Consider the following 15,745-nt stretch of genomic DNA (forward strand, 5'->3'; position numbering starts at 1 on the left):
TCATTGTTGAATTTTCGATTTCAAACTTTTTGTGTAATGTTTATGTACCATGATACATTTCAAACGTGCTGAACAAATCGTTATATTGACAACGTCCATCCTAGCTCACTAATTTCTTAATCGAAATTACAGATTGTCTCTTATCCGCTCGTCGTTCGCTTATTCCATAGTTTGAACATCTCCATTGTCAGTAGAAACTACATTTGTTTAAGGAAGTCCGCCATATTAGCTATGTTTGGGGAAAAAAAGACAGTAAATGAGGCTGAATTAACTGGTACTTGTCACGCCCTTATTATTCTCTATGTTTGGTTAGGTCAGGGTGGGACTCGGGTGGGAAAGTCTATGTTTTCTATTTCTTTGTTTTGGCCGAGTGTGGGTCTCTAATTGGGGATCATATATAAGTTGTCATTTTCCTTTTGCGTTTTGTGGGATCTTGTTTTCTGTTTAGTGTCTGTACCTGACAGAACTGTGCGTGGTCGTTTTCACTTTTGTTATTTTGAGTGTTTAAAAAAAATAAAAATAATCATGAATACTTTCCACGCTGCACTTTGGTCCTCTCCTTTCAACGAGAGCCGTTACAGAAGATCCCACCACCAAAGGACCAAGCAGCGTGGCCAGGAGGAGCAGGGATCCTGGGCCCGGGAGAAAAGAGAGTGGAGGACATCCTGGACCTGGGAGGAGGTAATGGCAGGGGACAAGACCCTGCCATGGAAGCAGGCGGAGGCAACGATTGAGGAACGGCGATGATACGAGGAGTTAAGACAATGACGGAAGCCCGAGAGACAGCTCAAAAAAAAAAATGGGGGGGCACACAGGGAGATTGGCGGAGTCAGGGTTTAGACCTGAGCCAAGTCCCCGTGCTTACCGTGGGGAGCGTGTGACAGGTCAGGCACCGTGTTATGCGGTGAAGCGCACAGTGTCTCCAGTGCTCATTTTCCAGCTCCCCGCAGTTGCCGTGCTAGAGTGGGCATTCAGCCAGGACGGATTGTGCCGGCTCAGCGATCCTGGTCTCCGGTGCGTCTCTTCGGCCCAGGATATCCTGCGCCAGCTCTACGCATGGTATCCCCAGTTCACCAGCACAACCCAGTGCGGCCTGTTCCAGCTCCCAGCACTTGCCAGGCTACAGGGGGTATTCAGCCAGGACGCGCTGTGGCAGCTCCACGTACCAGGCTTCCAGTACGTCTCCTCAGTCCGGTGACACCTGTTCCGGCTCCACATACGAAGCCTCCAGTGATGATCCATGGCCCGAAGTCCCCAGTGATGAGCCATGGCCCGAAGCCCGCAGCGACAATCCCCGGCACGAAGCCCCCAGCGACGGTCCCAGGCACGAAGTCCCCAGCGACGGTCCCCGGCACGATTTCCCCAGCGACGGTCCCCGGCACGGAGCCCGCAGCAACGGTCCCCGGCCCGGAGCCCGCAGCGACGGTCCCCGGCCCGGAGCCCCCAGCGACGGTCCCCGGCCCGGAGCCCCCAGCGACGGTCCCCGGCACGGAGCCCGCAGCAACGGTCCCTGGCCCGGAGCCGAAAATAAAAATCATGAACACCCCCTCTGATCTCAAGACACAGAGAATGATTGGGTCTAGTTTACAGGAACAGACAGTAAATAACAGCACCATATGTACAGGGCTGCTTGTACCACTGAGGATGTGGAAAGGTGATAGTGCTTGTGTGTGGTTGTCCTATAGGAGGAAGCAGAGTGCCGTTAATATCAGGAATAATATACAGTAATTACAGTGCCTTGCAAAAGTATTTATCCCCTTTGCATTTTTTCTATTTTGTTGCATTACAACCTGTAATTTATTTGGATTTCATGTAATGGACATACACAAAATAGTCAAAATTGGTGAAGTGAAATTAAATAACTTGTTTAAAAAATGGCAAAAAAATAAATAAATGGAAAAGTGGTGCGTGCATATGTGTTCACCCCCTTTGCTATGAAGCCCCTAAATAAGATCTGGTGCAAACAATTTCCTTCAGAAGTCAGATAATTAGTTAAATAAAATTAATCTGTGTGCAATCTAAGTGTCACATGATCTGTCACATAATCTTAGTATATATACACCTGTTCTGAAAGGCCCCAGAGTCTGCAACACCACCAAGCAGGCGGCACCATGAAGACCAAGGAGCACTACAAACAGGTCAGGGACAAAGTTGTGGAGAAGTACAGATCAGGGTTGGGTTATTAAAACATATCAGAAACGTTGAGCATCCCACGGAGCACCATTAAATCCATTATTAAAAAGGGGAAAGAATATGGTACCACAACAAACCTGTCAAGAGGGCGGCCACAAAAACTCACGGACCAGGCATGGAGGGCAATAATCAGAGAGGCAAAAAAAAGACCAAAGATAACCCTGAAGGAGCTGCAAAGCTCCACAGCGGAGATTGGAGTATCTGTCCATAGGATCACTTTAAGCCGTACACTCCACAGAGCTGGGCTTTACAGAAGAGTGGCCAGAAAAAAAGCCATTGCTTAAAGAAAAAAATAAGCAAGCATGTTTGGTGTTCGCCAAAAGGCATGTGGGAGACTCCCCAAACATATGGAAGAAAGTACTCTGGTCAGATGAGGCTAAAATTGAGCTTTTTGGCATCAAGGAAAACGCTATGTCTAGCGCAAACCCGACACCTCTCATCACCCAGAGAACATGCTGTGGGGATGTTTTTCATCGGCAGGGACTGGGAAACTGGTCAGAATTGAAGGAATGATGGATGGCACTAAATAGAGGGAAATTATTGAGGGAAACCTGTTTCAGTCTTCCAGAGATTTGAGACTGGGACGGAGGTTCACCTTCCAGCAGGACAATGACACTAAGCATACTGCTAAAGCAACACTCGAATGGTTTAAGGGGAAACATTTAAATGTCTTGGAATGGCCTAGTCAAAGCCCAGACCTCAATCCAATTGAGAATCTGTGGTATGACTTAAAAATTGCTGTACACCAGCGGAACCCATCCAATTTGAAGGAGATGAAGCAGTTTTGCCTTGAAGAATGGGCAAAAATCCCAGTGGCTAGATGTGCCAAGCTTATAGAGACATACCCCAAGAGACTTGCAGCTTTAATTGCTGCAAAAGGTGGCTCTACAAAGTATTGACTTTGGGGGGTGAATAGTTATGCACGCTCAAGTTGTCTGTTTTTTTTGTTGGTCTTATTTCTTGTTTGTTTCACAAATACACACATTTTGCATCTTCAAAGTGGTAGGCATTTTGTGTAAATCAAATGATACAAACCCCCCAAAAATCCATTTTAATTCCAGGATGTAAGGCAACAAAATAGGAAAAATGCTAAGGGGGTGAATACTTTCGCAAGCCACTGTATAGAATGACATTAAAAGGGTGTCCCTGACACCACTTACAATATAAACTATAAAGGCATTACTATAAGTTTACTACACATAAAGGGCCTGATCTAAAGCACCACTAGGTGTCAGTGGTAACACATTAATGACTAGTGCATTACTTCATAACTGAATGGTGGAATCTCTCTGGTGTCTTGTGGGATTCAGTAAGAGTGGGGCATAATACTGAAGTAACATGCCCTGGCGCCATTTTAGGCTTAACTAACTAATAACCACTAACTCTCATAACAGGACTAATATACTGAAAAGGCACACTTAAGTGCTATAACAACCTAAATAGTATACATAGGCATACACAAACATAATACATTGGGTGTATAACAACTCCTTTATGTAGCTAAATAACTCCTATGACTGCGACCCGTTGTCCACTAATAACAGACTATGACAGACGGGTCGCGGTTGTTGTTTTTACAGTCACACTGTGGCAGGAAAATAGATCCATGAAGGGAACATGGATCACTCTCAGCTTGAGTTCTGGTTAAGTAAATATGAGGATGGCTCACCTAGGGAGCTCTACACTCACAATTACACTTAGTTCAGGACCTGAATGGGCATTCTTATGGAGAACTGAAATGTCTTAGTCAACTAAATTGAGATCAAATTCATCTGAAACTCTTGACTTGCTCTGGCTACTCCCAGGGTTGGACGGGGCAGTGCATTTCCTCAAAGGGTGTCCCTGACAATTGGAAGATGAGTGAGATTTGAGAATCATCCTGCAGCGACGAGGAGGACACGGAAGGAAAGGAGAGTGTGGTGTTCTACCTCTTCGACTACCCCATCAACATCTTGTCAGTCTCCGTGCCAGACCTGTCTCAGCTCACCCCCTCATGACACCTCTCAGGTAGGGACAGCTGGTTTACTAACAGACAAACAACTACTATACTTCTACAAGCATGTTTGTTTATTTGTCTGGATGGAGTTGTAGTGATAGCAACTTGATACCAAATATTGATATCAAATTACTTTTGCAATATCTTACCTAACCCAATCAGGCTCCACGAGTTCCATTCGAAGTCTTGGCCATGATGGTGCCTCCCCAAAAGCTAGACAGAGTACCCTCCAATATCACAACAACTCCACCAGTCACCACAAAAAGTCAGTCCAACAGTAAATATAGGTCTAACTTTGTTAATTCCCTGACTAGAAGGTAACTAGACACCAGTTGACTTCACAAAGCCTCAAAGCGTTAAAGGTAAGTATTACTGTAATATTGTATGGTACAACCTTGTAGCTAACTGGTTGTGTTGTCATGTGTGGCTGTCTCAGGCAGAAACTGAGCCATCTACAGGATAACCCCGTTGCTGTAGACGGTCCAGACAGGCCTTCTGGCCCTGACAGGCCCATTCACCCGTACCAGCCCCTGGAGTGGTTTGTGAAAGAGATGGAGGGCAAGCTGAACGAGCTGGGCCAGAGGATCTCAGCCATAGAGAAGGCCCAGCTGCAGAATAAGAAGATGATCTTCAAGGAGAAGTTCACCAAAGAGTAAATGAAGGCCAAAGGCCTGAAGGATAACCTATGGCAGCCCCTGCAGACCAGCTTTGTACCTTGGCCACCCAGCAATCCAGAATTTAGTACGGCAGACTACCCTGACAGCTCCAGGCCTGACCTGCCGAGGCCGATGGTGGGCCAGCAGCAGATGTTGTGGCAGCAGTTGACAGGCTTGGGACCGGGCATTCTCACCCAGGCCCCCGACTGACTCATAGTGGCCTTCCCTGCTCAGGACGACATCATGACAGGTATGTGAGCATTTACAGTAGAAGCTGGTTCCTTAATTATTCTAAAAACAAAACAATAGAGACAGTGTTCCGTCCCCCATCCTTTTTGTAATACTGAACATGGTTTCAATACATTTTCAACATAATTCACAGCTGGTATTAAATTAAATCTCAAATTCTAGTGTAATATGATGTAGTTATGATTTGAAGGTAGACTCTTATTAACAGTTCTATCGCCCCTGTGACAGTAGTGGTGAGCATTGTCTATGTTGAACATTACAACCTCGCCCATACCTACAGCACAGTGGCCCATTACCACAGTGGCCCCACCCTCCATATACATCACACAACGTAGCTACATTTTTATGTTTATATGTCCATCTTTTCAGGGAACTTGATAATTTGTGCGTAGAAGTGGAAGTGTATGATGGTGTTAAAGAGTCATCTAACTGTCTGTCCCCAGGTTTCAATCCTCTAATCCTGTTTGCTACAGCGGGTCGTGTTGAGGTGATGATCCTGCTGGATAAAGGAGGGGACATCGAAGCCCAGTCTGCGAGAATCCAGTCTGAGACAACCAAAAACACAATATTGTTTATCTGGACAATATTGCAAAACATGTTGATACTCTCAGTATCACTGAATGTCTTACATGTGTTGACTTTTTAAATTCCTTTGCATGGATGGGTGAGCTGGATGGATGCCACACCATTAACTCTAGCTGAACTGCTGCAGGTGGCTGCATAACATGGTCCATGTTATGTCTACAACCATCTCCACACTGACAGGAAAAGACACAAAGGTCTGTGAAGGGTCCTGCCCAACCCAGATGTTTCAAATGGCAGAATTACATAAGAGGCTGTCTGTTTGAACCGGTGTTAATCAAACAGAAACCACCAGAACGCTATCACTCACAAGATAGACTAAAAACAGTGAATAAAGTGATTGTTTGATTGAAACTGTTTTATCATAAATTAATTATTAATTACATGTTGACTACATATTTTGTTACCCTTTCCTGATATGATTTTATAAATCCTGACTGCAGTCTCTAGGTTAGTCTTGTCTGGCACAAACACTTGTAGCTGAATGCATCGCTAATACTGCCCCAAAAACATTGCCATTCCCATGCTGTTTCATTATGTGTATCTCAATAATTATTTACAGAAATGTCTGTATGCTGCATTGTGGTATTTTTTTCTGTGTTGACAGTGGCAATGGTCAAAATAACAAGCATTACAGGAATTTTGGACCATTCCTCTTTACAAACTGTTTCAGTTCAGCAATAGTCGGGATGTCTGGTGTGAACCGCTCTCGGGGTCATGCCACAACATCTCAATGTTAATTTGCAGCTGGAATAAGACATGGCCTTTCTCTTGCATTTCAAATATGATTGTACAAAAAAATATATATATATTTGTATTATCTTTAACTAGATCTAATGTGTTATATTCTCCTACGTTCCTTTCACATTTCCACAAACTTCAGTGTTTCCTTTCAAATGGTACCAAGAAAATGCATATCCTTGCTTCAGGGCCTGAGCTACAGGAAGTTAGATTTGAGTATGTCATTTTAGGCGAAAATGGGGGGAAAAAGGGTCCAATCCATAAATTAACTGTGCCAGTTGCTGGATGCAACTCTGTATTGGATGTAACTCTGAGCTGGATGCTATACAGGATGTTGTATCCAGCTCAGGGTTACGGCTACTACTGTATATTTAGCCACATAACTGTCTTTCGGTTTCTTTAATTTTCATCCCGCACAGTAGGTGGCGGCATAAAAAACTTTTGGATGTAGGCTTTCCGTACAACTCCAACGAAGAAGACCGTAGTCTACTATCAAATACTCACAATCGCTCTCTTTCCAACAACGAGCGAGTGGGTCACAAGTACGTTGATATATACAAACCGCTGAGTTGCAGACAGATATATGATACGTGGCAAATATAATATTGACGACGTTTGTCTGTGTGTTTAATATACTGCTGTCAGGCGCGAAACCCCCAATTTCTGTTTGACAGCTGTTTTTGAGGAGGAACAATCTGCGCGTAATATCACAGCGGAGTCATCACCGTTTGGACGCTGGGACTTGGAGAAATGGCAAAACGAAACACTTTATTTATCAGAATTGTGGAGGGGAAAAATTTGCCAATTAAGGACATGTAAGTACTGTTACTGTACATGTTTTACTCTTCGTTTTTTGTTCACCGATTTACCAGACTTTGCTTGTCAATTTGCTTAGGATAGGACTTAATTGATAGGCTTTTGCTCCTCATCTGTATTTGATATTTTAAATGTGAATTGAATCAACTACTTTAGGGTATTTCAATGATAGACTGAACCAACCTTTTGATGCTGTAAAAAAAACGCTGGTATATTTTCATTATTGGCAAATGGGTTCATTGTGTAGTTATTTCCTCAAACACATATCATTGATTTTGTAAATATATGATTATAATACAAAACACATCAAAGTAAACATCCCTAGATAAGGAATATGAACTATGCGGTATGTCAATCAACAATCACATCAAACAGAGCCTACTCTACCATGATTACATGACTTCAAAGGAAAGCCAGTCTTAGAAAAAATAATTATATAGATAATGGGCAATAATATGGAGTTGGTCCCCCCTTTGCTGCTATGACAGCGTCCACTCTTCTGGGGAGGCTTTCCACTAGATGTTGGAACATTACTGCAGGGACTTCCTTCCATTCAGCTACAAGAGCATTAGTGAGGTTGGCCACTGATGTTGGGCGATTAGGCCTGGCTTGCAGTCGGTGTTCCAATTCATTCCAAAGGTGTTAGATGGGATTGAAACAGGAAAGGGCATTCCCCAAACTGTTGCCACAAAGTTGTAAGTACAGAATCGTCTAGAATGTCATTGTATGCTGTAGTGTAAATATTTCCCTTCACTGAAACTAAGGGGCCTAGCCCGACTCATGAAAAACAGCCCCAGATCATTGTTCCTCCTCCACCAAACTTTACAGTTGGCACTATGCATTCGGGCAGGTAGCTTTCTCCTGGCATCCCCCAAACCCAGATTCGTCCATCTGACTGCGAGATGGTGAAGTGTGGTTCATCACTGCAGAGAACGTGTTTCCACTTCTGCAGAGTCCAATAGTGTAGTGTATCATCTCTCATCACTCTCCACATCTCTTACCTTTTTACAGAATTCCATGCATTGGATAGAAACAAGCAGACTCTGAAGCTGAACTAAACATAGATTAACAGTGCATTGGACAATTGAAAAAACAGAAGCATCTCCCACTCAGCTCACTGCTAATTGGCAAACAAAGCTGTTGCTCTGTACTCCCCCGATTTACAATACTTCGCTCCACATCTTCCTTTACTCTTATATATATATATATATATATATATATATATATATATATAGCCAAGTTACTCATTATGTATTTATTATTACATGTTTTACTTTTCTATTATTTCTCTATTTACTTTTTCTCTCTGCATTGTTGGGATTTGATATCAACTCTGCTTTTCCATTGCAAGTATTCTAAACATTCTTGCCGCCTCTGAAAATCCTCCCAACTGTCATTCATTTATACTCCAATAGGGCCTGTTCCAAATGGTACCCTATTCCCTATGTAGTGCACTACTTTTGAATGGAGCTCTAGTAAAAAAGTGGTGCACTACATAGAGAATAGTGCCATTTGGGACAGAAACATGGTTGTGGTCTAACCCAATAATGGACTAAATGAGCCTAACGTTGCTCCTTATAGTCCTAGGACCTTACATGTTCTGTTTAAAGGTAAATTGTCTTTGGAAGCCGAAACAGCCAAATAATCTAAACTTGAATCGATTATCAAATGCGGTATGATTCTAGAAACATGAATCCCTCTACTTTATCACATCAGAGAAATAATAAAAAAAATACAAAATATACAGTCACTGTTTTAAAACACTTACAGGCGACAGTATTTTTCAGTGACAACACGTTTGTGGCGCCCGTCTTACGTTTACACACCGTTGATAGGAGCCGCAGATAGCTAATTAGCACAGGTAGTCGACCCTGTCTTCCGTCTATTTTACGTAAACGCGCAGTAACATGGAGATATGGCCGTGTGGGAACACTAACCCTATAAAGGTGTGTATCAATTAGGGATGCATGATATCGGTGAACATATCGGAATCGGCCAATATTAGCTTAAAATGCCAACATCGGTATCAGCCCGATATCTGTCTAGTTTAACGCCGATGTGCAAAACCGATGTCAAAGCTGATGTGCATACTTATATGACGCCACATAAAATTTTGCGCTACACTGGCAACACCGCATTCCTAACCTAGCCCACAATGTCTGCTGTGTGGATCGAGCAGTCATCTGAAAGTGTAAGAGAATTTCAGCGAGACAACTCAGGCAAAATCGATTTAAAGCCAAGATAATGGAATTCATTGCTTATTTTCCACCATAATTTGCAAATAAATTCATTAAAAATCCTACAATGTGATTTGGATTTTGTTTTCTTATTGTCTGTCATAGTTGAAGTGTACCTATGATGAAAATTACAGGCCTCTCTCATCTTTTTAAGTGGGAGAACTTGCACAATTGGTGGATGACTAAATACTTTTTTGCCCCACTGTATTTAGCTAGCTAACTATAGCTACTGAAACAGATTGTCGTTCTATGTTTTTGAGGAAGAACATTGTTTGCATCCATGAGTTAGCTAGCTTTTTTAATAACCAGCACTGCAGCTGCTCGAGACAACTTTACCAGCATCATAGCATACATATTGTTGTAACATATGAAATACGAGTGATAGTGTAATCAATGTGTAATAACTAGGTAAATGTATGAACGTGTTAAATTATTATGTGACGTGCAGTCATATTCAGGTCCTGATTGGTCAACAAGCTTATTTGACACGTCAAATAGTGTTATTTGTATATTTTTTTACACGGAAGGACCCAAACGGCATAGCAATCCTGGTTGAGAATGAAATGACGGAACCAATGAACAACGAAACAGCACAGCAAAATAACATTTTGGTGTTTGTGTGTGACCTTTATTTAACTAGAAAAGTCAGTTGCCAAAAAATGTTTATTACAATGACGGCCAAACCTGGACAACGCTGGACCAATTGTGCGCCGCCCGATGGGACTCCAATCATGGCTGGATGTGATACAGCCTGGATTCGAACCAGGGACTTTAGTGTCGCCTCTTGCACGGAGATGCAGTGCCTTAGACCGCTGCGTCCATGTGCGTTAACTATTTAACTGTACTAGAATGCTTAAAATGACGCTAAAATGTTAATTATTGGTATCGTGTTTGTTTTTTTGCAAGGAAAATATTGGATATCGGTATTGGCCAAAAATGTCATCGGTACATCACCATTATCAATTTGAACCTTTTTTTGTTTTTAGAAAAAAAAACATTCCCGCTGATATGAAAGATAAGGTCCTTATGCTTCCAAAACTGTACCGCAAGTGATGTGTGTTAAAGTTCAGACCTAGCGTTGGGGCACTTAACAAAACTCCCCCATACAAAGAGACCTTCGTCCAATGTCTCGTGTAATGTAACTGAACTGAGAGCCACGATAAAGGGCTAGGTTTATGATGGAAAGACTGGTATCATGATGCAGGAATGTGAGAAAATATGTGAGAATGATTTATCCAGGTATTCCACAGGATATTTTTTGCTTTGTTATAGTGTGACCTTTCTGGTGCTGTGTTGATGGAAAGACTGGTATTTCATACTAATTAATTGTGAAATCGGCCAAACTGAATTATTTCAGAATGACACTTTAATATGCTAATTCTGTCCTTTTCTTCACTGGTGGTAAGCACCGGTTCACTAGCTGCTGTGTCTAGTATGTACACTAAATTAACTTTATTGTTAACACCTTCCCAGAGGATGGGAGACTTGCATTAGCTCTCCAATGCTTAGACAGCTGTGGTGTCAAGTATGTACACTGACTCCATTTTAACACCTCAGTGCTGTACATGGGTGGTTTGGTGAACAACACTTGTGGAATGAGTAACATTCCCCTGAGACCTGGAGACTTGCATTAGCTCCCTGAACTAATGCCCAGGCTTTAACTCAGAGGGCGAACAGTCTTGTGGTTGGGACAGTGAAAACCAAGAGCTGCCTCCACGTCCTGTGTTTATTGACATATTCATTGGCTGGGCATTGTGTACAGTGTTGACGGCTTGTTTGCACCCTTTTCACATGATTTGAGGTCAACTCCTTTTTTAAGACAGTCATGTTGTTATTCAGGTTGACCATCTTAAAGATCTGTGTCTCAAATGCCCCAATTTGATTAGACTAAGTGTGTCATGAGAAATGTCATTCCAATTTTACTTCAATTTTTCAATATTTGGCAGAGGGATCAGGCAGAATTTCTCTTTGGACATGCATGTTTTCCAATGGGTTTTAAGTGCTGCTACAGTAAAGTAGACTGAGGTAGAGAATATTCACTCCTTCACTCTACATAAACAGACGGGGAGTGGATTTACACTGCTTGTCTGTCAAATGATACATGAAATGACTTTGAACCCCATCTATTTCTCATGGGGAACAGGCTGCCACTAAAACACACAGATCCTCTTCCTATCAATACACACTCTTTTTCTGTACGTGACTAATGTCTTCTGTGTGTGACCATGGTTAGCAACTATCTTGTCCACATTTACCCACGACACATCCCCTAAATACACAAGTGTCAACCTCACAATGGAAGAAGCTATTTGTAATTGGCTCATGGGTAAAAAAAACAACAACCAACAAACGTTTCCTTAGCACCAGTGACTATCACAGTACTGCAGGTGGTTCACACTAAACGTTGCCTACGTGGTTAAACTGACAAAAGTAGAGCCATGTTTAATGTAACACCTGATTCCGACAGTCCCCAGTTTCCCCATCACTGTATGTAGCTCATGCTTCCTTTGAATTGTTCAATCAGAATTTTTTTATAGACAAAGGTGTGAAATAATGACATTTGCATACTATATAAAACAAAGAGCCCAGGAACCACCACGTGGATTGCTATCTAGTTAATTATATTGATTAAATTGTTATTTTGGGTAGACCCAAACCTTTTTTTGTGTTTAACACGCATTACTGTACAACTGTTTCCCCGCAAATGTTTGCATTTGCATGCGCTCTGGAGTAGCTGCGGTGAGAGAGCGCCGTAGTGGAAGCGTTTGAGCAAAAATGTCTCGCTTGACGACACTGCTTCGCTCCATCAGAGAGATAAAGGCGTGCTGAAATAAATCACCAGCAGCAGTATTCAGCGCTCAACGATGCCGCAGCCCGCTAATTGCCGTACTACGAGTCACTAATCCTGCATCTGACATATCATTAAATTCCCCCAACTAAACAATCTACTCTTTTAAAACATTTTTTATGTAAACTCTACCCTGACTAGGCTATATCGCCTCGTTGGCGCTTAGCGCCGATTGTCTCTTGTTCAAGGTGAGAAACTGTTCTGTCACGGTGTCTTAGATAAACCATTTTCCTTTGGATGGTGTGATACAAGAGCCAAATGGCACAAAACAAAATGGCAAGACCAGGAGAATAAAATAATTGATTTGATTAGCGTTGTTTACCTGAGCAGGAGAGTTAAATTGTTTTGTTACACTTTTGGCCGCAAGCCAAAACGAATGTTTCCAAATGGCACACAGAGGAGACAATGGCAAGGGAAAAACTCCTTCAGTAGGAAGAAACCTTGAACTACGTTGGACAAAAATATAAATGCAACAATTTCAGCGATTTTATTTTTATATTTTACTTTTCCATTTTTGTATGTAAATGTTTTAAAATATTTTTTTACTGCATTGCAGTTCATATAAAGAAATCAGTCAAATTAAATAAATTAATAAGGACCTAATCTATGGATTTCAAATGACTGGGCAGGGGCACAGCCATGGGTGGGCCTGAGAGGGCATGTGCACACCCACTGGGGAGGAGGCCCAGCCAATCAGAATGAGTTTCCCCACAAAAGGGCTTTATTAGAGATAGAAATACTCCTCAGTTTCATCAGCTGTCCGGGTGGCTGGTCTCAGGTGAAGAAGCCAGATGTGGAGGTCCATGGCTGGTGTGGACTGCGGTTGTGAGGCCGGTTGGACGGTTGCCAAATTCTCTAAAACAATGTTGGAGGTGGCTTATGGTAGAGAAATTAACATTCAATTCTCTGGCAACATTCCAGCTGTCGGCATATTAATTGCACGCTCCCTCAACTTGAGACATCTGTGGCATTGTGTTGTGACAAAACTGCACATTTTAGAGTGCACTTTTATTGCCCCCAGCACAAGGTGCACCTGTGTAAGTATCATGCTGTTTAATCAACTTCCTGATAACTCATCCACCTGACAGGTGTGGCATATCTTGGCAAGGAGAAAAATCTCACAAACGGGGATGTAAACATATTTGTGCACAACATTTGAGAGAAATAAGCTTTTTGTGCTTATGGACATTTTCTGAGCTTTTATTTCTGCTCTTGAAACATGGGACCAGCACATTACATGTTGCGTTTTTATATTTTTGTTCAGTATAGCTTAAGAGAAGGAGCCTGTCCTCCAGTCATATGGCTGGCTTGGTAGAAATTTGAAGTACCTTTTTATATCACATCACCATTTTGGCCAAAGTGTTATCCGACCTAACATTCTTGATACCAAGATGGCGTAGCAGTTAAGACGTGTTTGTTTTGTCCTCTCGTGTACTTTTGTATTTTTTGTATATATCAATTTATTTTCAATCTCTTTTCGATTTTTAATTTGATTATACCTTCCGGTAACCTGCCTCACCCAATGTGATACGGAATCGCTATTATTTTAAATTTTAGAACACATTCAAGAACCTCCAGAAGCTAACCAGCTAATTAAATACAAGCTATTTAGTCATTGTTAGCTACTGCTAGCGGCTTTTACCTTCTGCACAGATACCAGCCCTGTTTTTCCCTGGATAATACTCGCTAGTCTACCAGTATCGGACTGTCTCTCCACAACAACACCGGATTCCTGCCGTAATCCCTGGACCACTACTTCTGCTCTTCACAGCTAGCTTGCAGCTAGCTAGCTCATAGCTAGCTTGCACTCACCGTGGCACCCAGTACCGACGCTATCCCTGAGGCCCACCTCCCGGCCTACTCAGCTGTTCACCCGAACCCCACTCATACACGGCTAGAGCCCAAAACTCCACCGGATCCTTGCTGTTAACTCTGGACCTTGGCACCGCTGCTACCGATTGGCTATAGTGGCTAACGCCACTGCCACGAAGCTAGCACCAGTTAGCCGTGAGCCAGGCACATCTCCCGGCTAGCAAACTAAATTCCACAATACCTCTTTCGCCATCTGGCTTGGATTCTCTCTCGACACGGCGCCCCGCCGCACCACCACGACTGGTCTGCCGACGAATACTCCATCCGCTGTGCCTTCATCCGGCCTCCGTCGGAGCAGACGCTCCTACTAGCCCAGGGCTACTAACTTTAAATTCCGTGTCGCTAGCGTAGTGGCGGCTACCCTGTTCCATCTACTGCTGCCACGTGGACACTATGATCACTTGGCTACATAGCTGATGCCTGCTGGACGTCCATTAATCACGGTACTCCATTCTGTTTATTAATTGTTTTATCTGTCGGCCCCAGCAGCGAACTCAGGTTCTGTGTGTAGTTAATCCGACCCTCTCTGCCTAGTCATCGCCATTTTACCTGCTGTTGTTGTGTTAGCTGATTAGCTGTTGTCTCACCTGTTGTTTTAGCTAGCTCTCCCAATCAAAACCTGCGATTACTTTATGCCTCGCTGTATGTCTCTCTCAAATGTCAATATGCCTTGTATACTGTTGTTCAGGTTAGTTATCATTGTTTTAGTTTACAATGGAGCCCCTAGTTCCACTCTTCATACCTCTGATACCTCCTTTGTCCCACCTCCCACACATGCGGTGACCTCACCCATTACAACCAGCATGTCCAGTGCCTGGGCTTACCTCCGCTGTACCAGCACCCCACCATACCCCTGTCTGCGCATTATGCCCTGAATATATTCTACCACGCCCAGAAATCTGCTCCTTTTATTCTTTGTCCCCAACGCTCTAGGCGACCAGTTTTGATAGCCTTTAGCCGCACCCTCATCCTACTCCTCCTCTGTTCCGCGGGAGATGTGGATGTAAACCCAGGCACTGCATGTCCCCAGGCACCCTCATTTGTTGACTTCTGGGATCAAAAAAGCCTTGGTTTCATGCATGTCAACATCAGAAGCCTCCTCCCTACGTTTGTTTTACTCACTGCTTTAGCACACTCCGCCAACCCTGATGTCCTTGCTGTATCTGAATCCTGGCTTAGGAAGGCCACCAAAAATTCTGATATTTCCATACCCAACTATAACATTTTCCGTCAAGATAGAACTGCCAAAGGGGGAGGAGTTAGCCTGCAAAGATCTGTCATACTTTCCAGGTCTATGCCCAAACAGTTCAAGCTTCTAATTTTAAAAATGAATCTCTCCAGAAATAAATCTTTCACTGTCGCCCCCCCCCCCCCCCCCCAGCTCACAGCTGTGCCCTGGGCACCATTTGTGAATTGATCGCCTCCCATCTAGCTTCAGAGTTTGTTCTGTTAGGTGACCTAAACTGGGATATGCTTAACACCCCGGCAGTCCTACAATCTAAGCTAGATGCCCTCAATCTCACATAAATCATCAAGGAACCCACCAGGTACAACC

At 43.1% G+C, this 15,745-nt stretch overlaps 1 protein-coding gene across 1 annotated transcript in view; it reads left to right on the forward strand.

Annotated features, from left to right (window-relative positions):
- The first annotated feature begins 6,892 nt into the window (after window positions 1-6,892).
- LOC139418071 (RAS p21 protein activator 4) overlaps window positions 6,893-15,745 on the forward strand; it is a 76,705-nt gene continuing 67,852 nt past the window's right edge. Inside the window, exon 1 of the mRNA XM_071167237.1 lies at window positions 6,893-7,232. Coding sequence (XP_071023338.1) covers window positions 7,168-7,232 — 65 coding nt within the window. The 5' untranslated portion in view covers window positions 6,893-7,167. The remainder of the gene's footprint in view (window positions 7,233-15,745) is intronic.

The sequence above is a fragment of the Oncorhynchus clarkii genome, chromosome 10, assembly GCF_045791955.1.
Source record: "Oncorhynchus clarkii lewisi isolate Uvic-CL-2024 chromosome 10, UVic_Ocla_1.0, whole genome shotgun sequence".
Classification (NCBI taxonomy): Eukaryota; Metazoa; Chordata; class Actinopteri; order Salmoniformes; family Salmonidae; genus Oncorhynchus; species Oncorhynchus clarkii.